The sequence below is a fragment of the Pagrus pagrus genome, assembly GCF_965226575.1.
Source record: "Pagrus pagrus genome assembly, chromosome: 10".
In the NCBI taxonomy this organism is placed as follows: Eukaryota; Metazoa; Chordata; class Actinopteri; order Spariformes; family Sparidae; genus Pagrus; species Pagrus pagrus.
In genome coordinates this window covers 27,822,166-27,848,789 of record NC_140194.1, presented here as the reverse complement: position 1 = coordinate 27,848,789, position 26,624 = coordinate 27,822,166, and the positions used below count along the sequence as shown (strand labels likewise).

At 41.1% G+C, this 26,624-nt stretch overlaps 1 protein-coding gene across 9 annotated transcripts; it reads left to right on the top strand.

The window, feature by feature from the left end:
• The first annotated feature begins 6,138 nt into the window (after positions 1-6,138).
• Positions 6,139-22,473, top strand: anln2 (anillin, actin binding protein 2). 9 transcript variants are annotated; one of them, XM_084365109.1, is made up of 25 exons: positions 6,140-6,309; positions 6,994-7,088; positions 7,218-7,385; positions 7,768-7,863; positions 8,100-8,284; positions 8,664-8,750; positions 9,056-9,142; positions 9,874-9,961; positions 10,333-11,679; positions 12,012-12,343; positions 12,473-12,567; positions 13,083-13,212; positions 13,561-13,696; positions 14,051-14,239; positions 14,375-14,501; positions 15,303-15,351; positions 15,789-15,842; positions 15,924-15,956; positions 16,050-16,071; positions 16,304-16,410; positions 17,128-17,181; positions 18,131-18,217; positions 18,546-18,653; positions 18,742-18,890; positions 21,279-22,473. In XM_084365109.1, the coding sequence occupies exons 2-25, from the start codon at positions 6,995-6,997 to the stop codon at positions 21,430-21,432; spliced, it is 3,978 nt and encodes a 1,325-aa protein (XP_084221235.1). In that variant the 5' UTR covers positions 6,140-6,309; position 6,994; the 3' UTR covers positions 21,433-22,473. The 9 variants fall into 9 exon arrangements, with proteins under 9 accessions (XP_084221237.1, XP_084221235.1, XP_084221236.1 ...); XM_084365110.1 differs by having other exon boundaries at positions 9,053-9,142; positions 9,877-9,961; XM_084365108.1 differs by having other exon boundaries at positions 9,053-9,142.
• The last annotated feature ends 4,151 nt before the right edge of the window (positions 22,474-26,624 follow it).

Here is a 26,624-nt window from a genome sequence, read left to right as displayed (position 1 = left end):
GAGCCCAGCTGTGTCGCGAAAGCACACACCAGTGCATAAACACACACCAGTGTCCCTTCCCCCTGAAGTCATTAATAAAAATGTTTTCTGGTGCGCATCCAGGTTTGAAACCGAGGGCGTAGCCACATTTATTAATGAAAACAGAAACAAAAAAGAAAGAAAACATGGCTGTACAGCTCCACATAACACCACAAAGGGGAGACATAACCCCACTTGTGGTGCAGCGGGCCAGTCTGTCTGCCGACCAGCACAGACTAAGCGCTGTGGGCGCACGACCCACTGCCCAGCCCAGCAAAGCAGCGAGACCACCGTAAGGTCCGCTGGCAGAGCGAGCTCAACAGTGGCGTGCATGCGTGGCGTTGGACTGGGTGTTGAAAAATGTAACCAGAGGTTACAGACTCCAGTATAAGTCCTGTCCCCCCAGATTCAACATGGTTTTGCAATCGAGGGCGCAAGGGGAAAAAGCTCACATTTTGCAGGAGGAAATCAACTCTCTGCTAAACAAAGAAGCTATCTGAATAGTACCGCCGGAAGAGAGACACAGCGGTTTCTATTTGAGGTATTTTCTGGTCCCAAAGAAAGGCAGGGGTCTGTGACCAATATTGGATCTGCGTGCTCTGAACAAATACATGAGAAAGTACAAGTTCAGGATGTTGACGCACACAGCTCTGATACGATATCTGTGCCCAGGCGATTGGTTCATATCCATTGACCTGAAGGACACATACTTTCTAGGGCTGCACGATTATGGCCAAAATGATAATCCCGATTATTTTTATCAATATTGAAATCCCGATTATTAATCACGATTATTCATTATGTTAGGTAAAACATATCTTTTTATTGCACTTTCTTTTTTAAACAAACCGTATGTGAACAAGGCTTCAAATTGAAACTTAAAATAATAATAAATCATAAATAATAAAATATAATGTACCCAAGACAAAGGGCAAAAAATAAATATGCCATTGGAGAGTGCAATCATAAAGTGCCTGGGTTGTCTGGGTTGGCGCTGGACACGGACGGGGATTTAGTGGACCAGCGTTAGCTTTGGCCTTCATGCATTCATCATATTTGGGTTTGTGGTGTTTTTTCAGGTGGTTGAATAAGTTAGTTGTGTTGCCCTGTGGCGCAGACACAACTCTGAAAAGAGAAGGAGTTTAGGAAGTTAGAAGTTTTAAAAGTGTTAGGGGCGGGACACCGCCGCAAAATGTCGTCCAGATAGAGACAGAGGGAGCGATTTTTTCAGGGTTGAGCGACATCGCTGGACAGAGCGATATCGCTCGCGGCACGTCAGGACAGGCTGATTGAAAAGTACACATTCTAATCACTTTTCATCGCTCGCTCGCTCGCTCGCATCGCTGTTTGTCAGGGCGGGGTCACACTGTTGAATATAATTGGAGGCTGCCGCTGCTGCAGGATGCGCTCGCTTGCTATTTAGGCAGCTTAATGAAGCCCTAACCTTTCGTTCGCCCCCTGGTGGTTGGCTGACTATTGGTTTGAGAAAGTGCTTGATTTGATATGCAACAGAGCCCGCTTTTTAAATGTTAATATCACACAGTCATCTTAATTTAATCGTGGCAGCCAAAATCGTGATCGTGATTAAAATTCGATTAATTGCGCAGCCCTAATACTTTCACATCCCTATTTATCCCCCACACAGAAAATATCTCCGATTTGCCTTCCAGGGCATAACGTACGAGTACATGGTGCTCCTGTTCGGCCTTTGATTAAGTCCGCGGGTGTAAAATTCACAGAGGCTGCCATTGCCTCCTTAAGAGAGGGGGGAATGCGCTTAGCCACATACATAGACGATTGGCTTCTAGCCTCACAGTCTTCCGAACAAATTCAGGCTCACACCAGACTGCTCACGTCACATCTGGCCGCCCTGGGTTTCATGGTGAACTGGGAAAAGAGTGTTTTGATCCCAACTCAGAACATCACAGTCATCGGTCTGTCTCTGGACTCGGCCGCATTCAGAGCACGTCTGTCAGCGGAGAGCGTGGAAGCCTTTCACACTTTTTCACAGAGGGACGACGCTAAAGTTCAGAATATGTTTCAGACTGCTGGGACTCAGGCATCGGCCTTGACGGTCATTCCGCTCGGTCATTTGCACATGAGACCTTTTCAGCGGTGGGTGGCGCCGCTCAATCTAAGCCCGACGCGCCACGGACATCGCCAGGTCTCAACCCCCATGGCGTGAAAGGTTATTTCTACAGATGCCTCTCGAGCGGGCTGGGGAGCCACTTACGAGGGCAGGATAATAAATAGCACATGGAGCTCACAGATGCAGTTGTTTCACATAAACTGCCTGGAACTTCAGGCTGTGTCATTGATGCTGAAACATTTTCTGCCCTTTTTGAGAGGGCAGCATGTTCTGGTCAGAACGGACAATACTTCAGTAGTGGCAAATATCAACAGACAGGGAGGGCTGCGTTCACGTCATCTGCACATGCTGGCACACAGACTGATAATGTGGAGCAGCTCACACCTGTCATCGCTGAGAGCTACTCATGTACTGGGAGTATTGAACCTGGGGGCGGACTTACTGTCCAGGGGCGACCCTCGCTACAAGGATTGGAAACTCCACAGCGAGGTGGAGGCTCAGGTTTGGGAGAGATACAGCCAAGCGAAGATAGATCTCTGCGTCAGAAGAGAACGCTCAGTGCCCATTGTTTAACTTCCTCACAGGCCAGAGCGCTCCGATGGGGTTGGATGCCTTGGCGCACAAGTGGCCTCGTGTCCTTCTGTACGCTTTTCCCTTGTTAGAACTGATCACTCCTACTCTCACCAGAGTGTGGCAGAGGAGTCTGACTCTCATCCTGATAGCTCCCTGCTGGCGGGGGAAACACTGGATAGCGGAGATATTTCAGCTGCTGCGTGGACAGCCGTGGCCTCTGCCCCTCCGCAGGGATCTCCTGATGCAGGGCGTGGAGAGATCTTTCATCCTCGTCCGAGCGCATGGCTCTATGGGCCTGGCCCGTGAAAGGTTGAATCTGGCTACTACTGGGCTCCCACAGAGTGTCATTGCCATTTTTCAGAGTGCCAGAGCCTCCTCGACGCGCTGTGCATATGATGGCAAGTGGCGCGCGTTTGAGGATTGGTGCGTGAAAACAGGGGTGATAGCTTTCCAGAGCCCCGTCTCTGTAATTCTGATGTTTTTGCAGGAGCTGCTGGACAAAGATTTGGCATTCTCCACTGTCAAAGTCTACTTGGCCACTATATCAGCATGTCACATAGGCTTTGGAGACAAGACGGCAGGTCAGCATCCCCTCGTTTGTCAGTTTATGAAGGGAGCTAGGCGCCTTAGACCAGTGTCAAGGAACCTCCTCTTGCTGTGCATCGAAGACTTTTTGACTGCTGTGATAGCCCACACTGGGCAGCTTTCTTGAACCTTGTTCTCCGAGGTTTTGCAATTTCTTGCCGTACCTGCTCAGTGTCACATGGCAGATAGAGTAGTCTTTGGCGATTTGTTTTCCTCACCCACTGTCTTGGCATAGCCTTCTGAAAAAAACAGGTAGGAGAGAGAAAATATGTGAACTGCGATTACGGGGATGGTTGTAACATTTTCTTAGAAAGTGTTACAACCATAGACATATACATAGACGCCTCACTGAGCGGGTTGACCCATTGCTGCGATACGTCAACGTCGCCGCCATATCAGGTGTGGCAGATCTGCCCCGTGAACTAATACAAGTCCTTGGAGTGAACTTTATAAAGCACCCTTCTACAAAGTGCTATAACTTAATGCCTCTCATTTACACATTCTCACACATACGAATATATTTGGGAAACAGACAGGTACCAAAAACAACGTATGTAACGTTCTCTGATGATCATAAACGTTAACTACTCCTTATATGTTTAGTATACAGGTAGGCACCAAACCCACGTATGTATTTTCCTAATGTTTTTATGAGTGATTGATTTAAGAGAAAATATTGGATGTGTGCCTTCAGTGTTTCATTCTCAGCTCATTACAACAAAATGAGCTTCATAATAGAAAATGTAAAACTGTGACTGAACACAGCCTCTGAGACCGACGGGTGGCAGTATGGAGGTGGAGGTTCAAATGTTTCATTAACAAAATGGATAGAAACCGAATGATTCCAGCTGGGTGAGTGATGACTGTGAAGGTACAGCATAACATGGTATCAGCCAACGTTAAACCTCTACTGAACTCTGCTAACCTGTATGCTTATTTGTTTTTTGTCTGCATGATTTAGTGTTTTATTTTTCCCTTTGAGGACGTTTCAATAATAATAATTAAAAAAAAACACAAAGAAACTTATTAGTGATGGAATCTTTCATATTTATGGCATTGTTGTTTAGAGATCATTGCAGTTGTTTGTTTTATTTAAAGTGGCATTCTCGAAGATTTCCAGAAGCAGCAACTGCAGGTGTATTTTTGGACCTCACTGCTTCCTGGAGATCCAAATCTGTGTGACGTCAGTCAGTTGGCAGTTGGCAGCTTTGCCACACCTCCATAACAACACCACATGAAAGCATAAAGAGAATGATGTCTTCTGGGACATTAATTATAACATTTACTGTTTACAGAATAAAAAATGGTTGCTATAAAAGTGACATTATGTATATACTTATTCATTGTCTAACATGAAGCTAACGTATTCCGCTCATTATGATGCGAACCACCTACTCTCTCCGGCCCACCAACCACTGCTGGGTGACCGACACCCAGCGTACATCTTTGGTATGACAGCAAATGCAAGGGCTTTCATCAGTGGGCCATAGGCTCAATCATCATGGTGTTGGCTCATTCAGTGATAGATAGTGACTTAACACATATTTATTTACATGACAATCTTCAGGATTATTACTTTAAATATGTGTACCATTTGTCTTCTCTTGTCTCCATATTTGTAGTCCATATACTGTATGCCATAAGAGTAGTGAGTAGTGATGGAATGAAACTAAGTACATTTACTCAAGTACTGTAGTTAAGTACAATTATGAGGTATATGTACGACTTGATGCTTTCACTCCACTACATTTTGGAGGCAAATATTGTACTTGTGCTCTACTACATTTCTTTCAATAACTTTAGTTAGTTACCAGGGACTTTCATCCTAAGCTGGACAGTCATTGTTATTTTCATAAACACCATATGACTTTAATTAAATTTGAGAGTTGCAGAAGAGCATGGCCGTGGTTTGTTCCATAAGTACCTAGTACTCACATTATAATGTTGCACTGATTACTGAGTATTCATGTAATATTGTTGCATTGACTACTGAGTACTCATGGGTTGGAATGGCAACATGTTGACAGAGTTGCGGCTCATCTGATCCCATTGCAAGATGGGCTCCAGTTTTAATTCTAGTTCTCTGGCTAGCCTAAAATGCATACATTTATGTCTTAATGTAAAAATAAAAACCCTTTCTAAACAAAAGAGCGTTGACATGTTATGGTTGTGAGAGTAGACACATCAATAAATATGTAAAAAAAAAAAAAAGAATAAGAAAAAAAAATTAAAAATGTTTACATTGTTGCATTTAGTAAACATGTAGGTTTGGGAAGGGGGTCCTCAGGAATAGGGTTGACCATGTGGGTGCCTGATTTTATTGCTTTTTCATAAATATCTGATAGTGTTGACACATTTTGACTTACCACAGAATAAGAATAAATATTGTTTAAAATTCACTGCTTTTCGTTTTAAAGATGTTTTACATTCTACTCTTTCATCTAGAATATGTATGATACATTTTACATGATTTTTCACGGTTTTATCAAATTCAAATGTTATTCTCTTGTTTTGGGACAACTGTTTTTGTGGGTACTGGGCTGACACATAATCATATAAATTATGGACATACACGTTCAAACAACAGAAATTGCACAGATGACAAACCGTGATTATTTTAAATAGGAAAATGTTATTCATTTTCAACGGAAGTAGCACTTCTGTTGGTGGGACATGCCGAAGTCTCAACAATCAGTGTTTTGTTGTGATAATGTAATGGAATGTTGATTTGCGTATTTACTTTGTTAAATACGGTAAAATAGGCTCGCTGGGAGGTACAGACCTGGGATCAGATTTACACTCTTCAGCCTGCCCTGTGGTAGAACAGGCCAGCTGGTTTTGGACTGGTTCCAGATCAGCGCTCCTCGACAGTATTTACGGGACTGCAGTTGAATGTTACGCTAACGTCACAAGACCCGCTGAAATTCAAAGTTGGAGGAGGAGATTGAAAGCAGAAAACAACAAGAAGGTTGTTTCTTGTTTGAACGTCAGTTAGCGTTGACCTGTTTAGTACAGACTGTAGATTCGTTCAGACATATTTTCAGGTAAGGCAACAGACGACTTGCTCATTATATACACGCTGCGCTGCTTACTGTGTTTACGCGGACACTGTTCCTGCTAAAGTTAGCATTTCGCTCCTAGCTAGGCTAACGTTATGCTGTTCAGTTTACGTTAAATTAGCTTGAAATACGCTAGTCAAAGTTCACAGTGTTGCTAGCATTAGCTTGCTAATGTACCTTTAGCTAGTTGTCAAGTGACAGGCTGTCTCGATGTTTAAAAAGAAGTAGTAAGAAGTAACACAGGGTTATTATGCGTTGCCAGTGTTAACACGATCACACGATTTAGCTGACTAGCGAGCCCTTTCTTTTTATGAATATGCGATTTCATTTTTAAAATGATCCGAGCTGTTACAGAAGCGCTGGGCGTTGCCATGTTTTACTTGGTACAAGGCAGAAGCTTTTTAATCCAGTATTAGAGTTTCTGCTGTCTGCCAAATGCATAGCTATCCTTTGCTAGTGTTTTTGCCTAATATGTTCCTTCCATTCATAGCCCATGATAACTTTATCTGGTTGTTTACCAGTAAGCAGGTGTTATGAGACAGTCACTGCGATAGAAAATGCCATTGCTTCACTGTTGTTTGCACTAATGCTGTTGTGCATGACATGTTTTAGTATAATATCAGCTGCCATCTTACATTAACCCGTGATGTCACTGTGTTTGTGGCTCAGTATGGAAGCTGGCGAGGAAAATAGTGGAAATATCCACCTGAAGAGACCGAGAGCACCTCTGTCAGATTCTGAAGATAATGTCCTCTCACCATCAGGTAAGTTTGTGCATGTGATGTGAGAATGTCCATGTTTACAGGTATATCTTCAGTATGTCTGCATTTTCACAGCGGCCTTTGCAGTAATAAAATTTTGTGCTTTTGCAATCGTTCTGTCTGATGTCTCAGAGGTAAACGATGGCCAGAAGCGGCGGCGCCTGGGGGCAGCTGGTCAGGAGAACCGTAGTCCTAAACCTTCCTCCTCTGGACGCATAGCTGAGCTAGAGACAAAGCCAGACACACCAATGGTTCCCTCCATCCGATCTCGAGTCCAGCAACTTACCCAGAGAAGAGAAGGTAACCCCTGCAGACTAATTTGTTCTCCCAAGTGTAGATTAAATATTAGAAACACCTTTGTATGATGCAACATAACTAACTACTGTTCACACACCAAAGCTTCAAAAATAGCTGTATTGTTTCATCAAGACCTTCCCAAAAAAACTGATTCAACAAAGACTTGAAGGCTGCATGGCTGTTGCACTAAACTGTACTAGTTTGGACCTGATAGGATTTATGAAACCACTGAAGGTAGTGGTACGTCATGGCAGCCAAGGTCAACATTCAAACTGGATTATCTCCTTGCGAGATGAGAACAGTCGCCAAGGAGTTGAGCAATCTGTGTGGAGCTGTTGTGACAGTGATGTCAGATAAATACTTCAGTTTGTGTTTGTTGTTTTAGGAGCAGCTCCTCTGGCCCAGCGGTGCCTGTCTGATCCCGGGGCTCACAGCCCATCCGTCATCATCCACGAAAAGGGCTTTAGAGAGCATCTCCTTAGTAAGGATGCGTATATACACACACATTCAAAGAGCTCAGAGAATAAATTTCATCCAAATCATTTCATTAAATCATTACTGTGGTTGGCAAGGTATAAAAAGTCTGTTACAAAAGATGGTGAAAAAAAAAAAAAACCTACTGTTGTAAGAGAACATCATTAGGAAATGTTCAATTTAAATTTGGCTCAGTTTATATTTATGTTTGAAAATTAATCTCTATAAATGTTTTCCTTCCAGGTGAGGGAGAATTTAATCAGCGAATGGAGCGGTTTAAAGTGCCAGTCTTCCAGGCTAGCCCCGCTCCCACACAGAGCCCAGCCGACCCCTGCCCTCGGACCTGCTCCAACTTTGTATCTGACATTCAGCAGAAACTCCAGGACACTACAACACCCAGCTCCAAGCAGGCTTCTCGCATGCGTGATGTAGGTTCAGAGGCTTTTGTTGAAATGCATTGGTAGTACCTACATTACTGGGATCAGCACCAACATCAACACCTCTCAAGTTCTTGTAGTGAGATGGTCAATAACCTGAAAACCCCGGTAAAATAAATGATTTACACAAGTTGAAATATGTGAGTGTCCATCAGGAGTGTCTGTGAATCAATGAATGTTAAAATTTGGGGCCGGGTCACGGTGTCAGCCAAGAGTTCAGCAATGTCTTTAAAATGATTGAAATCATATAAACTGAAGCTACTAGCAGCTGCAGTAGACTTAATTATATGCATTTAAGAATTAATTAATTAACTGATTTCTATTTCTTTCTTTCTTTGTGTCTGACATCTGACATGGTTTCACTGATCAGGAGCGGAAGCAGGAGTTGAGCCTGTTGCAACCAATCAGTGAGAATGCCTGGCTGAAAAGGAGCAGCTCTGATCCTTCGTTGACTGAGGTGGGTTTGTGATCATTCAAACACTCAAGAGTGATTTAGTCGCAGTTATCAGTAATGTCTTGTGAATATGTGGTTGATTTGGCTCAAAACTCTACAGATAGACCAGAACAATCTCATGCATTTCTCGATTGCTTTCATAATTTCTCTGATGCTAATACAAATGGCTATGGCTATAGGGTTTGAATAGCAGGCAATTTTGTTATTCGACAACTCCTAAGTTTGTGGATGTATTTTTTGTGTTTTTTAAGGAATTATACCAGTTTGTTTGAGACTGTTTTACACACCAGCTCATGTAATATTAGCAGGGAAGGACTCCTCCTGGCCCCTCAGCTCCTGACTGGGTTCCTATGTCTAGAAGGGTAGTTCATTGGCCTCCCATACAGCCCTGGGATGTGAGTCTGTGACCAAATAACACTCTCTGGCCACTTTTGTGCTTTGACACATAGGCAATGCTGGAGCCAATAGAATGGGCAGTATTAGTTTCTGGCAGGGATAAGAATTGAATTTGGTAACGCAATAAGGAAAATATCAGCATCCAAGCATACTACTTTATTGGCAGAATAACCCATTCACATGGCTCCAGTGTTTGTCTCTTTGAGGAAGGAAGTTTACTCTTGAAATGGTGCACATACACATGTCTGGTGTGGTTTGGGGGATATTGGCTGTTCACAGAAAGGATTACCTTTTCACTTCTCACGTCATGAACAGCAGCAAATGGTAACGGCCTCACTTGAGTTCTCGTAGGGGTGATGACAAGGTGACAAACTATTTCACTGAGATGAGTGTAAACATTTTAATTATATTACTACCTGTAATGTACTGTACATAGAGTAACCTTGGAGAGGTTTGTAAATATGTGACTAATCAGCATGACACACCTTGTCATTAATTGCTCTTCTCTACTGGTCACAATGGCTGTTTTGTATATTTTGGCTTTCGGGGTTTGAATACACTATTTGCTTGTTTGCTATAGCTCCTCACACTGTTTCTGTGGATGTTGGGCAAATGGCTTACATTAAGATCATAACTGCCATATGCAGTATTTTCTATTCTTTTAGTGCATTAATAAATACCATATAAAGCTCTTATCTTTGTTTTCTGCTGCTGATATTTTTGCACTCAGCAGGCTGATGGTGATGCTGAGATGAAAGATGGCAGCTTCACTGAAGCTCTTGCGTCAGGCGCAGAGAGGCATTCTTCAGATGGCACAGGTGAGACTTTTGACTTTCCCCCATCCTGTCCTAATGAACACATTTGGTTTCTGTAGTTTGAAGAGTTGATTCAAAACATTGCAGGAGACAGACCGTAGCAGCAGAAGTAGTATTGTATCAGTAGAACTGAGCTGCAAGGCCAGTATTGTGTCCCCATCAATATTTGTTTTCCTAATCCAGACTCTGCATCTGTAACAGTATTTATCTTAGTTTTCTTTATAAACTTGTGTTTTTACTCTGAAGATGTTAAATAACTTTTGGAACCTTCTCTATAATAGATCGATATGACTACTAAGTATAATATTCTCAAGTGTATCAAGAACGAAGCATAGGTAGCCTAGTGTTAAGATGTGAGACTACTTTTCCAACAGGTAAAAGGGCACCCTGTGACTCTGAAACTCCGACAGGATCTGTACAGTTTGAAGACTCTAATGAAGGGCAGCTGGTAGTGGAAAGGAAGGCGCAAAGAGAAGTACAGGATGGAGAAGTCAGGGAGGAGATGGAGCACAAGGCTTCCATTGGAAATGAAGAGGACCAGCTAAGGCCCCAACAATTACAGAGCCCGACTGTATTGAAGTTGTCTTTTAGCAAGGATCAGAGTTTCTCCAGAGCATCTTTTAGTGAGGATCCCAATGTGTCAGAGTTGCCTACAGGTGATGAGCAGAGCTTGCTAGGCACGGTCTCCAAACTAACTGAACAGGGTGCATCTGAGATGTCTTCATTTGCAGAAGTTGAAGAAGAAATTGGTGGTTATCAACACAGCGAAGAGGAGATTGAGCCTTCAACAGATGAGGAGGTAAAGTTCTGGAGATATCCTCAAGACGAGTTGTACATTGAGGAAGAGTCTAAAATGGGTGAGCAGGAGGAATATATGTGTGATAAAGAGGAGGAAGGGCAGTTGGAATCATCCAGAGTGGAAAACGAGAAGGGAGGCAGTGTTGCAGACGATAGTGAAGATTCTGACATCCGGGATGGTGAATGTTATTTGGCTAATGTCTCTGCTGAGATTGCTGGCTCCTTTGAAATGCAGGTAGATGAGAAACCTAGACCTGAGGAGGATGAATTGGAGCAAGACAGCTGTTTAGATGACTCTGTGAAAGACCAGTCGCCTTCAAACAAAGACCAAGGCAACATACAGTCTTGTGAAGGGTGTTATGAGGGAGCACTCAAAGGAGATATGCATATTTTTACAATAAAACAAGACCAGAAAGACACTGAATCAAGTAATCATAGGGATGATATATGTCAACAGTCAAAGGAGGTCCAGACAGTCAGTATAAAAGAAGAGGACATGGATCTAGAGTCAGACGGAAGAGGTCCAAATAGCATTGCGAAGAACACACAGGTATCTCCTTTCACAAACGTAGCTCAGGCTCTGAAAGATGACTATACAGAGCTTGAAACAAATATGGAAGATGTAGCTAAACTTAAAGTAGAGACTCTGGCTAAATCAACAGACAGCGATGGAAGTGATGGTGATCAGTGTTTAACAGAAGTCCAGGTATCAGATCACCTTCTGGAGATTAAGGAAATGGAGCAAGCTGCAGTAGATGGAAGGCAGGGTGTTTTAGATAGGCTGACAAAAGACACTCACAAGTCCGAGGGAGGAGAGAGCTCAAAGAAAGTCACCTTTATCCTGGAGCCCGAGCTAATCAATGACTCCACCCTGTCTGAGACCAATACCTCCATGGAATCCAGGGCAGACACAAGTGTGTCAGGTGAGAACAGTAAGAAGACGTCGGTGTGAGCACCTGGGCCACCTGTGGACACCTTAGGAGACGGGGAACATTATGGTGAAGTCAATTATTTGTCAGACAGAGATCACTGGTTCATCAGTAAACTGTGTCTGCGAGCTGCATGTTTTCTAAATCACATGGTGGCAAGAGGAAAACAAAAACTGCACTTGGGGAAATGAATGTGATAAAAGATGGATCTGTCTGTTGTGGGTTTTCTTCATTTTAACATTTATTCATGAGTTTTCTGGGACTTCACCAGCCATCCATCTATTGTTTTAATTGTTGTTTTTATTTGTGAATGTGTCTTCCCTCAGTTGAACTAAGCTCTCACGATGAGACCAACACCGCTGAAATCATCGACCAGATGTTTGAGGAAGTGCTGGAATATGCCGGAAGGATGCAGGGGGAGAGGGTGGAAGATGAAGACACTGAGGACCATGACAGTGGTATTGGCGTTTGCCCTGGAGACAAAGATAAGATGGACATGGAGTCTGAGAAGGAGAAAAGTGAAGAAGAGCGGGAGGCCAAAGAAGAGTGTGATGAGAGCATGAAGCCTGAAAGCAGCGGAGATGAGCTGCTGACTTTTCCTCCAAATGGCATCCTGTCTCCCCTCAGCAAGTCTGTAGAGGCTGTGGTTACTCCTCTGGTAAGATTAGTTCATAACTTTGAGATGTTTGTACATAAGTTCAGTTATGGAGCTGTCTAGATTAAGTGGGAAAGCTTATAAATTCAGATCCTCTATGGATTTATTTAATGTTCTTCATCCCACCAATAGCGACTGGCGGTGAGCCAGGAGTCCAATCCTCCATCACTGCTCCTGACTCCAGAAGAGACCTCCACCCCTCCTGCTGAAACTGCACCTCTATATAGGTAATCACAGCTGCAGCTTGTGTTTAGAGTAACCTCCTATCGAAGTGTCAGTCTTAAATCATCAGTGTTGTTTCTTGCAACACACATTTGGGAGGTTACAGGCCCAGTGATGTATACTGTTTAGTGTTTTCACACTGGTGTCATAGCCATAAAAGAACATTAAAGCTGTGATAGAGGCCAAACTAAAGCTTTGATTTTAAATCACTGTATAGATTTAGATATGATAAATAGGATTTTGGTTGCCATAAGTGTTTCTCTGTTATATAAAGGCTGCTTTATATTTCAATCATCAAATTGTATGAACATGTTGGATTGGACTGTAATCATCTTCAAATCATTTTTCTTTAAAATATAGGAGCTGTAAAGGCTGTTATAATAATAATAATAATAATAATAATAATAATAATAATAATGATTCTAAGTGTTCTTTCATATGTTATGTGGGTATATTGTTAACATATCTGTGTAGTTGAATGGTACTCTCACATGTCTGTAAATTGTACTTTCATTGACAGTATTGATGCCTACCGCACACAAAGACAGATTAAGCCGCCCACAATTCAGAGTGTCACTCCTGGGGTTCAAAGACGAGCGCCTGTGAAGTCCCAACCTCAACCCTCTGTCAACGCCAAGGAGAAAATCACGGTGTGCAGCTCTGTTTTCAACTCTTTTTCAACTGAAGAAGGCTAACCCATTATATCAGCAACATTTATCTTTCTAGAGAAATATAGTTGATTGTTGAGTCTCATCCCCAGGTCATCAAATACTGACAGTTTGAGCTGGTGTTGGATGCGAGGCACCAACCCAAAGTGCCAGCATGAAACTCAACAATTAACTATATTTCTCTAGAAAGTTACCTTTGGTGTTTTAACTGTTGTTGTAAATCAACTAATTTTGATTTGTAAACTTCACTCCAATTGCTTGGATTGAATTAAATCGAGTACTAACACTAAATAACCCATAATATTGCATATCGTCTTGTGTTTTTCCCAGGCTCTTAATGAAGAGGCAGGGAAGCTGCAGACCATCATCAACCAGACTCTGCAGGCTCTGAGCTGCTGCACTGATGAGGAGCACGGACGAGGCTCACTGGAGGAGGCTGAAGCTGAGAAACTTCTGCTGGTCTCCTGTATGTACACATCAAGATCTTTGGTTTAATTGTCCCATCTTTGTGTGCCATTGATAGGAAGCCATGTTCACACTGTATTGTCTTGCCTCAACAGCAATTGCATTCTTTTGATACTTTTTACGTTTAACATACAGTTGATGAAATAGTAAAAGTAACAGAATGACAACGGTATTCAAAATAATAATAATAATAATAAAGTCATACATTTGTACATTTAGTTGATCTGAAATATATTACATTCATCTTGTTCCAAAGCTTGAATAATTGCGCTCAAAGAAATGAGTAGTTTAGATGTTTTGTTTTGTTTTCCTCTCTGTGATGTTATTATTCTTGTGAAATACTTTTCCTTGTCAGGTGAGAAACGCTTGGCCCTGCTGGCAGAGGTTGCCAGGCTGAGGGAGGAGAGAAACTCTGAGTCAGGAGAGGCAGCAGGAGAGGACAGGGACAGTGTTTCCCAGCAGCCCTGCAGAGGGACTGTCGCCATCACAAACATCCAGCTGCCTCTCAAGGTTGAATTTGTCTGCTCCTCGCACAACCGATCAGGTAGCACAGCATTTTAACATTACTGATGTAGTATGACTTCAATAAAAACCTATTTCAAAATTCAGTTCATATACACAAATGAAGTGGTTGACATCCACTTTGAAAAGACTGAATTGTCTATGTACCTCCTTTAAGGTCGTCCAAGTCACTACTTCTTCATCCTGATCCGCTATGGGCCCTGCAACATCTTGGCCACCCCACTGGCCACAGCTGCTGATGCTCAGAATGGAGACACCATCTCCTTCCCTACTTCTGTCACTCTGTAAGCTGCACTTCATTAAGTGGTTCATGTTACTTTGTTTGACAAGTCTTATGCTCTGCTTCTAGCACAAATTTGCAGCATTTACATCTTTCTTTCTTTGTTTTCCTAATTTGACATTGGTGTTTTTTTATCTGCACATAAAACATGTTTTTAAAGCTTCAGTCAGTGAGGAACATCACTGGATACATCAAATGTGTTTCTTGATTTCCAATTTATATTTTATCAACACATTTGTAAATGAATGGTTGCATTGAGACAACCTTAACCAATTTGTCTCCCAACAACACAACACCCTTACACAATGACTAAAACACTAACACCAGGTAGATATGATGCGATATGTATCACTGTGTTTTGTAAAGTCGTTTATATATTTTATTTTTACTTTTGCATAAACAAAAATTTCATCACAACAAAAAACTGGCACCTCTTTACCATATGGTATTAGAAATAGAAATGAATCAGAAATACTGCAAGATAAGTAACTACAATAAAATAAATGCATTACAGCACAATACACGATACATGCATGTGTAGGAAAGATGCAGTAGGTAGGACAGTGATAGTCGACCCTGTCTTCTTCTTCATCATCAAGTTTTTGTCCACATCAGGTCTTATGTCCTCTCCTGTAATAAACCTGGGACACTATCTTTTTCACAAACATTACTCATTATTAAATGATCACGATGAGTCTTTTTGACACTTAAATCTTTTTGCATTGTCACTGTATCAGTATCACTGTGATCATATCAGTGGTATATAGATTAATGCATTGCTTGCTTTGTCTCCTTGATATGTCAGGAAGGATATACGCTCATCCTTTGAAATCGATGTGGAAGTCTACAGCCTGGTAAGACAAAACATTTGACATTTTGAAGTCGTTCTTGGTAATGTATTGAAGGTCTAATTCATCTCAGTCAGTTGCTAATTCTATTATAAATGGGCTCAGTGGCTTTATGATGGCACCACCTGATACCCACTGCAGGGCCTAATGATACTGTAGGTCAAAACATCACAAATACTTGGTTTCCGTAGGAATACTCTTTGTTTGACTGTGTATTAGTTGTATTATGACTGCCATTCTAGTTGTAAAAACACATTTTATTTGTGGCCATCCTGTACAAGAGAGAGCTGCCCAGCTGTTCTTTTACTAACAGGAGCTTGGCTACTTTCTTGCTCAGTTTGTTTCATAATTTCTTCTTTTTTCAGTTATAGAAAGTTGTGAAATACACAGAACAGTTAGATCTAATGTGGATTTTTTAATGTGCCTGTTTTTGTGCCTTCTAGTCCCACACTTCAGGTAGTAACTGCAGCACGGACCGGACCACCACCAAGTCACGGGTAAGTTGGTGAGCCAAATAATGAGCCGTGTGTTTATATCAGTGACGGTCTGATTCATTCATGGTGCTTTTACATATTCAGGTCACACCGAGAAAGCTCCTGAATACCATCACAGTGAGTATCCAGATTTTGTTTCATGCCAGCTATTACAGTGTGTTTCTTTCACCTCACAGAATAATTTCCCTAAACTTTCTTTGTTTTCAACAGAGATCCAGTCACAGTCTGACATGTAAGTTGACTTGTATATTGATCAGTGTTTGTCATAGTACAAGGAAGCTTAATTTATTTTGACTGTTTGATTCAAGTCAACGACAACAAATCCAGAATGGTACCTATTAAATGTTTTGTATGCAAAAGCTGATAAACCCAATAAGCTATGAGTGGCCACAATGGTCTGTACATTACTGCTGACCAGTTCATGTTCATTATGAGTTTTCAGTCTGTGCTTCTCTGTCCTTCAGCCGCTCCTCCAGCTGTCAACACTCGTCGCTCCAGTAACTTTTGTTTGGTGGGTTCCCATAAGATCACCTTGGCCTCACTGGGACACAGCAAGTTCCCTCTGGATAAGGTAATGATCTGTCATGGTATTGTTGGAAGACTCTTCTCAAACTTTTTGGCATCTTTAGAAATTAAAGCCTAATACAAGCCTGTCTTACTCAAACCAGAGTATTGTGTCTACATATAAAAAGTGTACTGAACATTGTTGGTCAGTTGAATAGTTTAAAAGGTTAGAAACTAACCAACCAATAGAATCTACGAGCCTAGCATCAATTCTCAAATGCATATTTGTCTGAAACCTCGCAGTTCTTTTTTATTTTCTAAGGGGCATTATCAACAGGAAAAATGACTTTGGACACAATTATATAGACCTACAACCAATCCAGCAACAAACCTTGTGACACAACACTGAGTTAACTAAAGAAAAAGAAAAGAGTAGAAAAAAGATGATATGCACCGCTCAAAGCACGTCAAATGTAAGCGTGATAGTTCCAACTGATTTGTACTTTCAGGAAGCTTTTTCCTTTTGTTGTAATAATTCATAGAATGAAACATTCAGGAAAGGAAGAGCATGTCCACTGTCACCAGGTTTTGCACCTCTCTGTGCATTTGCTTTTTTTACCTTCAGCACCAATCAACCACAGAAGACACCACTATACATCCCTTTGGTCTTTTTTATTATTCTGTCAAAAGCTTCAACACATGGGTGGGCTCACTGGTGATGTAACATGTCTGCCCCTCCCTTTCTGCCTCCCTCCCCTCTCTCTCTCCTGCTTCCTCCACTCAGATGAAACTTGATGGCAAAATCAGGAGGCTGCTGGGAGATGAATTTCAGGAAAAGGTTTCACTCTTTTCACAACACTGTCAGCCTTTCACCTCTCACTGCAAACCTAACCTCTGACTCATGATTTCAGTCTTCCAAATTAATTGATGGATGTTCGTGGTAAATGAAGTTGATGATTTACATCATGTTGCGATACTTTGACTGTGAAATGACATAGTGCTTAAGAGCAAAATGAAAAAAAATATATATATATATATATTTACTCCATTGTACATAAACACTGGATATTTATTCATAGTGAAATATATTTGTATGCATGTTGTGAGAGTTAGCAGTTAATCCTTTAGTTGTCAGTGAAATTCATCACCATTAACTTTGGTAATCAATTCATCTGTTTGAGTAATTATCTATGAAAACAGAAGTCAAAACTCTGATTCCAGCTTCTTCAATGTGAATATTTTCTGGTTTCTTTTCCTTCTCTATGGTAGTTATGTTTAGGTTGTGGACAAAACAACATTTGAGGACGTCATCCTGGGCTGTGGAAAAAACTGATTGAGTTTAAGGGGATTACTTAGACTATTTAAGTAATCGACGATTACTGGGAGGAATATGACGGCATAGAAAGTATACTTCTAATCAAGTCACTGTGTCATTTCACCCATTAAGTTTTCTCTCTGTAGAAGGTCTATGTGTGTGTGTGTGTGTGTGTGTGTGTGTGTGTCTGTGTGCTAACTTTTTGAAATGTACAAGAGGAATTTCATTCCAACATGTAGTACGCACATTGCTGATACCTACTCGTAATGACTCTAATGGGTATAAATTCAATCTCTTAAAAGTCACTTCTGAGCACATCTGGTCACAGTTTGATCAGGAAAGTTGAATTTTTCTTTACACAAATGCTTGTTGGAATGAAATTCTTCAAATATTGTATTTTGTTTCTTTACACATCCTTGACTTAGTACTTGTTTTTACAGTGTGTCCTCTCCCTCTTCCTCCCTGATTGCAGGTGCCTTTTCTATCTCCTCTAGAGGGCAACATCTACCTGCGACTAGACAGTGAAAGTCACTCAAATGTACAGCACCAAGGCTTCCTGGTCAGTGATGTGACATTTTTTTTTTTATCTTTTCCACGACTCTCTGGCTACATTCCATATCTATATTAACAAGCAATTTAGTATCATACTCTGCTACTTAAACGTAAAAAAAAAATGAGAATTCAATTTTGTTGTAATTGTTTTAGCAAGAATCTGTATCTTAAACACACTGAGAAGAAGCAGATTCACACCCCGGTGGGAATGTAGCTCCTGTTTTTGCTAAATCCTAAGTATAACAGAAATAATCAAAACAGAAGTTTTTTTTAAATGTAAAAAAAAACAGCCTGAAGATTTGCTGCAGTAAATTCACTCTTACTCTTGTTCCCAGACGATGTTTGAGTTGATCAGTGGATACGGGGTGTGGCATCGCCGATACTTTGTTCTGGAGGAATGTAACATGTACTACTGGAACCATCCCAATGACAAAGAAACTAAGGTATGAATAGACCAACAGACTGACCGGCAGACAAAGTCGCTGTGTCACTTCATTGATTTAAATTCTGTTTTCTGTTTAACCCTCCCAGCAGGCAGAGGGCAGCATTTCTCTGTCCAGCTCCCTCAGTCAGTCTGTCAGGCCTGTGAAGAGGGACTCCTGTGCTCGACCTTTCACCTTTGAGCTGGTGAGCAACGTCACACAGCAGCAGAAGGACGACAGCCAGGAAGCCTTGTCCAAGTAAGATTGCATCTAAACTCCAACACCCTGGAAAATGTGGTAGTAGAAAGTAATACACGAAATTTCTTTTCGGTTTAGTTGAGTGCTTCAATACAGATCTTTGTTTCTTGTGTCCTTGCATTATAATCAACCCATATTCCACTGTTCCTTTTTAAAAGGCTAAGTTCACCAAAAAAAAATTCAGTCATTATCTACTCACCCTCATGTTGATGGAAAGTCAGGTGAAGTTTATAGTCCGCAAAACATTTCTGGAGCTTCACAGCAAAACAGAGGTGATGTATTCTCAAAAACAACTGCAGCAGATGAGGACTTGTTTTAAAATGTAAATAAACAGCTGGAAAAACAACATCAAATGGCTCCATGCAGCTCATCCAGCGTAATCCAAATATCTGTAAGCCCTGTGATCCCAAATTGATCAGAAAAGACAATATTTACACCCTTGCGAGCGGTCGAGCTTGTGCACCAACCTCAGACAGGGGGCACGCTAATGCATTTAGCTCGGCAGCTACAGTCGAGATTTCAGCTTGAAAAAGGGTTTAAATAATTTAACAAGTACACATCAGCTTCAGTTGTTAAGGAGACTGCTGCTCACTGTTTTTCTGTGAAGCTCTAGAAATGTTTTGTGGACTACATAACTTGACTGAACTTCTTCAGCATGGGGCTGAGTAGATACTGAATTGTTATTTGGGGGTGAACTGTTCCTTCAAGACTGCTTTTGATCATTTTTGAGGTTGCACATTTTGACCAATATGATGCTTAATTTGTTCTGAAAACCTGTTTAAGTATAATTGTCACTTTTGCTTACAGTAAGAATGAAGCATGTTGCTCTTCTAGGTGCAGCTCACTAGTGATGTCACAGAGGGTGTTTTACTTTTGACAGTTGATGGGGAAACGCCTTCTGTGACATCAGTGATTTGGATGTGTCCCCAAATGTATTTTGAAACAGAGAGGTCACCATTGGGGAAAAAGACGTATAGCCTTTACACTCTTTTCAAGTACCTTTTACATCGTGTGCCAATGGATGTGGTCTTAATTTTGAAGAACAAGTAGAAAAAACAATAGTCGTCATCTGTGAATTTACAGTTTACAGTAGCACCTGTTACAGACAAGTCTGTATCATTGACTGTTAAAATGGTGGACAGAATGAATGTGCCTCCATAGCTTTCTGACGAGCCAGAAGGAAACTCAAAGTGGGTGGTTCTGGCGTTCACCATCGCTGTCGATAGTTAAACAAACCCACCTAGCTGGAGGCTACTGAGCTAGCTAAGGCTTACAAGCTATCTTTGTTCACACATAAAGATAGTGATTTTGTCCACTTGTTTATTCACCCCATACAGACAAAATATCTTACTGTACATTAGCCCCAAAATGATGAGCAACAACCGGCACCAAGGGTGTGTGTCTGTGTTTGTGTTCAGTTTAACATTAGTTCTGACCAGAGTTAGCACTTACCAGATGCTCTGTTTGATTCTGTTATCCTTCAGTGTTTTTTCTTTTCCCCATCTCTTCTTTGTGCATTCACGAAGTAAAGTACATTTCCCCTCCATTCAGCAGTCAAATATGAGAGAATTACAGTACATTACAGTGGATTTTTTGCACTTGCACAGCTGGTTGCTGTGGACAGGCTGAGAAGCAAGAGTGAAGATAAATCCACTTTTATCCCAAAAGTTGAAAAAACAAAACTGTGCTCTTCTCGACTGCTGGTGTTTTCCTCCAGAAGCTCCAGGCTCTGCTTGCAGCTGTCTTCTCCAGAGATCACCAACTCTAACTGCTGTCTGCCAGTTAATATTAACAGGGTCGCTCGTTAATCCAAAACACAGACATCTGTCCCTCCGCTACTGTCTGTTACTCCAAGTAACTGCACAGAAAACTATTTTATTTGTCTGATATTTACATTAAAATGTATCCAAAAGACATAAACGTCACAAACACAGCAGAGAGATGAAGATCAGCTCCTGGAATTAGCTCTGGTGAAGCCGAGCAGACGGCTCAAGGCTAGCTGTCACTCAAAGCAGACACGCCCCTAAATACACAGAACTTTAAGCCTTGATATATTTTAAAGGAGTGGGTTATGTAAATATTCACCCCCCGTACTGGTGTCATGAGCAGGAACATTGGCTTTAGAGACCAAAACTGAACTGTCGTACCAGGCTGTAAACATGTTTATTTCTGCTGTAAAGTTGGATATTTAACATGGGCTCTTATGCGGATTAACTCACTTTTGGAGCCAGCCTCCAGTGGCCAAACAAGGACTTGCAGTTTTTGGTACTGATGCATCTGCCTCATTTTTCAGCCCCGGAGGTTGCCACTTGGTCTGGTTTCTCTAACAGTTCTTACAGTGCTCATGGGTTCACAGTACACAAACTGGTGGATGTTGTTCTTTTGCAGGTGCTGGTTTTCAGCTGACACCAAACAGGAAAGGTTGGACTGGATGGAGAAACTCAACCAAGTTCTTTTGGACTTTCACACATGGAGCCGAACATCAAAAAGTGAGCAGTTGGATACATCCAGCAGTGGCAACCTGAGGGAGAGCATACTGTAACTCCATCACTGACATCAGGGTTGGGTTTCTTTATCTCAGAACTGTAGTGGATAAGCTTCTGCCTGATATGTACCTGCCAAATTATAAACATTTGGCAAGGCTAAACCTTCTGTATCTCATCTTGATTTATCTTTGGGAGATGTCTATTTGATTTCCATACTATTGTTTATTTCTTTTAATCTGAATCCAATCATTACTATTGGTTTTCACTTTTATTTGCTAAGTTCCAGTTGCCATTTGAATATTTTTAGTTTGTCTTTATCCTGGTTTTGTGGAAATCAGGTTTTATTTTGACTTGTTTTTTTGTGGCAATCAGATGCTTTAGCCTTTGTAGGCAAATATGATTTGGTCACCTCAGTTGCTGAGGTGACAATAATTTACACATATATTTAGATTCATATTGTATTTTTGTGTCGTTTGAACTGGAATACTGGAATGGATACATTTGTATAGAAACACTAATAAATATTGAAGGAGAAGGAAATCTTTAAGTCTTCTAAACTAATCTAGGCTGAGAATGTATATGAAATGGCAGAAAACACTGCGAGTAATTAAAATATAGAAGGAAAGCTAGCTAGTGATGGAATGGGAGCTGTCAGTCTTGTTGTTGCCTTTGTTTGGTGAAATAATAAGTTTTTCAATGTGAGCCAGGTTGATCCTTTCTAGGTGGAAGTTGGTGCCTGTTTTTTTTTTTTCTTTTGTATTTTGTATGTATCTTTTTTCAACAAAAAGAACCTACTGTCCCTCTTGGCATCACAAATCACTTCCTTCCCATGGCCTGAAGTGTTCACTCATACATATCATACATAAACTCATATATTTACATATTTAATCTATATATGTAATACAGTGGATTAGAACTGGTGAGGTAAAGGAGGGGACTGTAGTGATGCTGCTACTATGAATGTACTCTGTTCTGTCCTGTTCTTTTCCGTGTGTTTCCACCTATCAGTCTGTCACTTTGTTATAAATGTTATTCATGTGAACTCTCATTCTATGCACTTAATAAGGTAACGATAAAATAAATGGATTGAAACGGCTACAGAAGTGTTTAAATTGATTGACTTGACAAAATCAGACAGTGATTTTGCATGCAGGTGCTCTTAGAAAAAGGCTCAAATGTTTAATTCATATTAAATCATCAACATGTATACTACATTACTACAACCAACACTGCTGATGAAAATCCCTCTGCCCTGACTCAGGCAGAAATGTTTATAGATGAGATAATTTTATAAAGTTCTTCATCCTTTGCTCTGACTCAGAAGTTATATCGACAGGCAACCATATACCATATAACGCACCATTACCTTCAGCAAACTTGTGGATTTGTCTGGTTTAAACTTTGTTGGAAACATTTGGGGTAATATAAGAACACAGTTCAATAAAATATATAACAAAGGAGATATTTTAATGCAAAGATGTTACATGTTATATATTGAAAATCAGTGCACAATGTTATTTCAAACAGATCTCCCTAACAAATACTTTTAATGGGTTGAATTACTTCCCATCTCATCACATTCTTGTCCAGTATATACATTTACAGTCACTGGATGAACCATAGATCTGAGAAAGTCTGGCAGGAAGGCAGCTCAGGTCAGGAATGTCATACAGGAAGTGGTCCAGAATTAGACTTCCTGTTCGTTTCATAGCTCCTCTGGGTGTAGGTCCTGCTGGGTGTTACTCTGCTCAAGGTGATGACAACAACAAGGGGAGAGGCACGCTTGGTTCTGCTTTCAGGACACACATACAGCTGTGTTGAACCGGTAACACTGGCTGTTAAAGTGAGTCTCTATAGGTTTGTCACCTTCAACAGCTTTGACAGATACAGGGTGATGATTTAAGTTCAGTACACAAGGTCAATGCAAATGTAAGCCTGAGCATTTTTCCTTAACTGATACACAGATCTGGTAGGACTGGGCAGTATAGTGATATTATATAGTTTTGTCATATGAGACTAAATATGGTCTAAGATTTACGTTTTGATATGACCCGAGTGTTTCCTGGTTTTAAAGGCAGCGTTACAGTAAAGTGATGTCATTTTCTGAACTTACCAGATTGTTCTACTTGTTCTACTTAGTCATAGATCCACATTACTGATAATGAATTATTAAAAATCTCATTGGTTAATATTTCATCAAAGAACTAATAGTCATCTCTACAACATTGTCACAATATTCATATTGAGGTATTTGGTCAAATACACGGGGATATGGGGGGGGTGGGTTATAGATCCAGTCTTAAGCCTGCTGAACTGCTCACAGACTCATGGGGGTTGCCCAGATAATCATAAAAATATTTCATACTTAAGATGAAAAATCTGGGTGACTACATCGGTGCTTTCTGAACCGAACCATGGCATATTACAACATTCACAACAATAAACGCTTTAGCCTTTGAGGCTAACATAAGTTAGCATACTACTGTTCACAGAAACTTAAAGAAAAACAAAACCACTTTTCCAGCTGAAATACACTGTATGTGGGTGTTCAGTAGTGCTGTCGATTGATTCAGGTCCATATTTTGACATTTATTGCAAAGTATTTCAATTCCACACATTGCGTTATAAATATGCATAGCGACTGCCCTCTACAGGTTGAAACCTGGCTATTCCAATTGAATTTTGCTATCAGTGGAATTGCAGGACAGTGTCGTCACCCAGCCAAATTGAATTGCACCAAATTCAACGCTGCGCTTCCTTGAGTCCTCAGCAACAAAGCTGCCAAGTATGAAGTAGATCAGACGAATGGTTTTCCAGATATGCAAATAACATACAGACAGACAGACATTCCTTGCTCTAGAGTTAGATGTGAGCAGTAGTTTGTGAAATATATATGCCCTAGATCAAGTGTTGAATGCACTGATGGACCGACAGTTTGAAGGTAGAAAAGTTACAACATAAGTGTCATTCATCTGGACGCTAGACTTCATCTTCAATTCTGATTTCATCCTGCAGGACAGCTGTGAACACAAATGAGATCGTCGTTAGAGCTACAGCAGAGGGAGTGACTGAGCAGCCAGACACAGACAGGGGAAGAAACCTGACTGCAGTGAACCTCACTGTCAGTGTGACAAGACTAAAGAACAGCAGGTCAGCTGCCCTGTCCTTAGCGAAGCGGTCCCACCCTGACAGGAATACATTCTGCACAACATCCTGGTGTGTCCACCCCCTGCTCTGTTCCTTACATGGCCCTGGAGGAAACTGTTCCTGTGTGGCAAAGATACGAGAGATGATAGTGAGGAGGGTGAATAACAGAGGCAACCAGCCCGACAGAGTGAGGGTTACATAAATAGAGTTGTCATCCTGCGATTTAATGCTCCTCCACAATGAAGAGAACAGGGGACTGTATCAAATGCATCAGAGAGAGCGAGAAAAGGGGAACAACATGTTTGTTTTTCGTGATATTATTTCTGGGATAGAGGACGGCAGACTTTCTTATCCCAGATTCATATTTTATTTCAGCTTTATTATCTAGGAAACCATGTTTAACTTTTTGGATGGTTTGCTCAATATTTTATTATAACAATGGGTCAAATGACTGTAATGTGAAATGTGTCACTTTCCCTCAGCTCTGTTGAACATTTTAGCATCGTCCAGCTCATCAAGTGCTCGCTGCTGTCACTGACAGGCTGAGGTTGTTATTGTAAGTGTCTGGCAATATTACGGAAACAAGAGATAGACGTGTTTGTTAGATAGTTGGATCTGTTTTAACCAGCAAACACAAGTCTTGTTCATGTGAGTTGTTGTAGGGCGACAACAGTGGAAACGTGAGTCAGAGTTAGAGAGAGGAGTTTAGAGTTTATGGAACTGCCAACAAGAATTTATTTCCTAAGTCATGGCTGGCTTTTGTGTTTCTGGTTACCAAACAGATCTTTTTATTATTGAATAATAATAATAATAATAAAAAGGTCTCTCTCTGTAGGAATAATTCTGTGATGTTGTCAGACAGAACAGAATAACAACTGGATGGTTTCAAGAACTTTAAGTATGAATCATTTACACAGCAGAACATGTAAATATAGGTCCCAGGTTTAAAAATAGACTTCCTCTTTAACTTTCGGATGGTCTTGTTTTTTTCCCACCAAAATCATTTTGTATTCCTAACACTCAACAACCCATATCAATCACATCCTAAGAGAGCTTTCTCGAAGTCAGCTCTTCCGCAATTTTTATTCAGATCCTGTTTGTTATTCAAAGATAGCTGACGGATCACCCACGCACACATTTTGAAATTGCATGAGGAAATCTGAAGTGCAAGCACTGAAGGACGATGGTCCCACGTTCCCTTCAGAGAGTGTGTTTGTGCTGGCTCCAGCCACAGGGCCACTTGGCACGCTCCTTGCTGTGTTTTGAAGAGGTCCGGGAAGCTTGGAGGCGTAAACAGGGCAGCGAGGTCAGAGGACTTAATAAACAAACTTCCCTCAGTGGTAGTAGCTGGCGCTGGTCAAACAGCTGCAGAGGATCAGAGAGGGTCAATGACACACTCTGTTTTTGTTTCAGTGGAAAAATTCAACACATTTTGTTCAGAGTCAACAATAGAGCCACAGCGTTTACCTACCTGCTGCTGAAATAAGGTTAATGAACCACTAATGAAGTTATGAGAACAATGACTGGCTTCAATCACCTGTAAAGTGCCTTCCAGTGAAAGAATAATAGTCATGGACTCCATTAGTTCTTGGCTCCTCTTTGTCCCCCTTTTTTACGGTGGGTTGTAGGCTAATGACTTTATGCATTATACATCGTTCCTTCCTGTAACTGTGTGTATAATTGGTTTCCCTTTACGAGTCAAAGAGCCTCTCAGACCCCCAAGAGGTTTTGTTGAACACCAGGCTCACTGCTTCCCACACCCCTCACCCCTCCTGCCACCATCTGGATTGTTTTCCTGGTCCCCTCCCTCTTTCTCCTCATGCTTTTAATGTCACGAGGGACCAAAAACAAACAAACACATAATTACTTAAAAATAACTTAACAAATAAAACAACTTTAACTTTACCTTCTGTCACTACCAGGACTTTATGGCCTCAGGTTCATTGTGTACACACAGCAGCATGTGAAGACACAGTGTGAAGAAACAGCAGTGTTGACGTTATGTCAAAGACGTCTATGTCTACTGATGTTAGCACGCTAACCAGCTAACCGCGGCGATAGACAGATAGCCCCTGCAGTTTCAGCTGGGAGATTTCTGCAA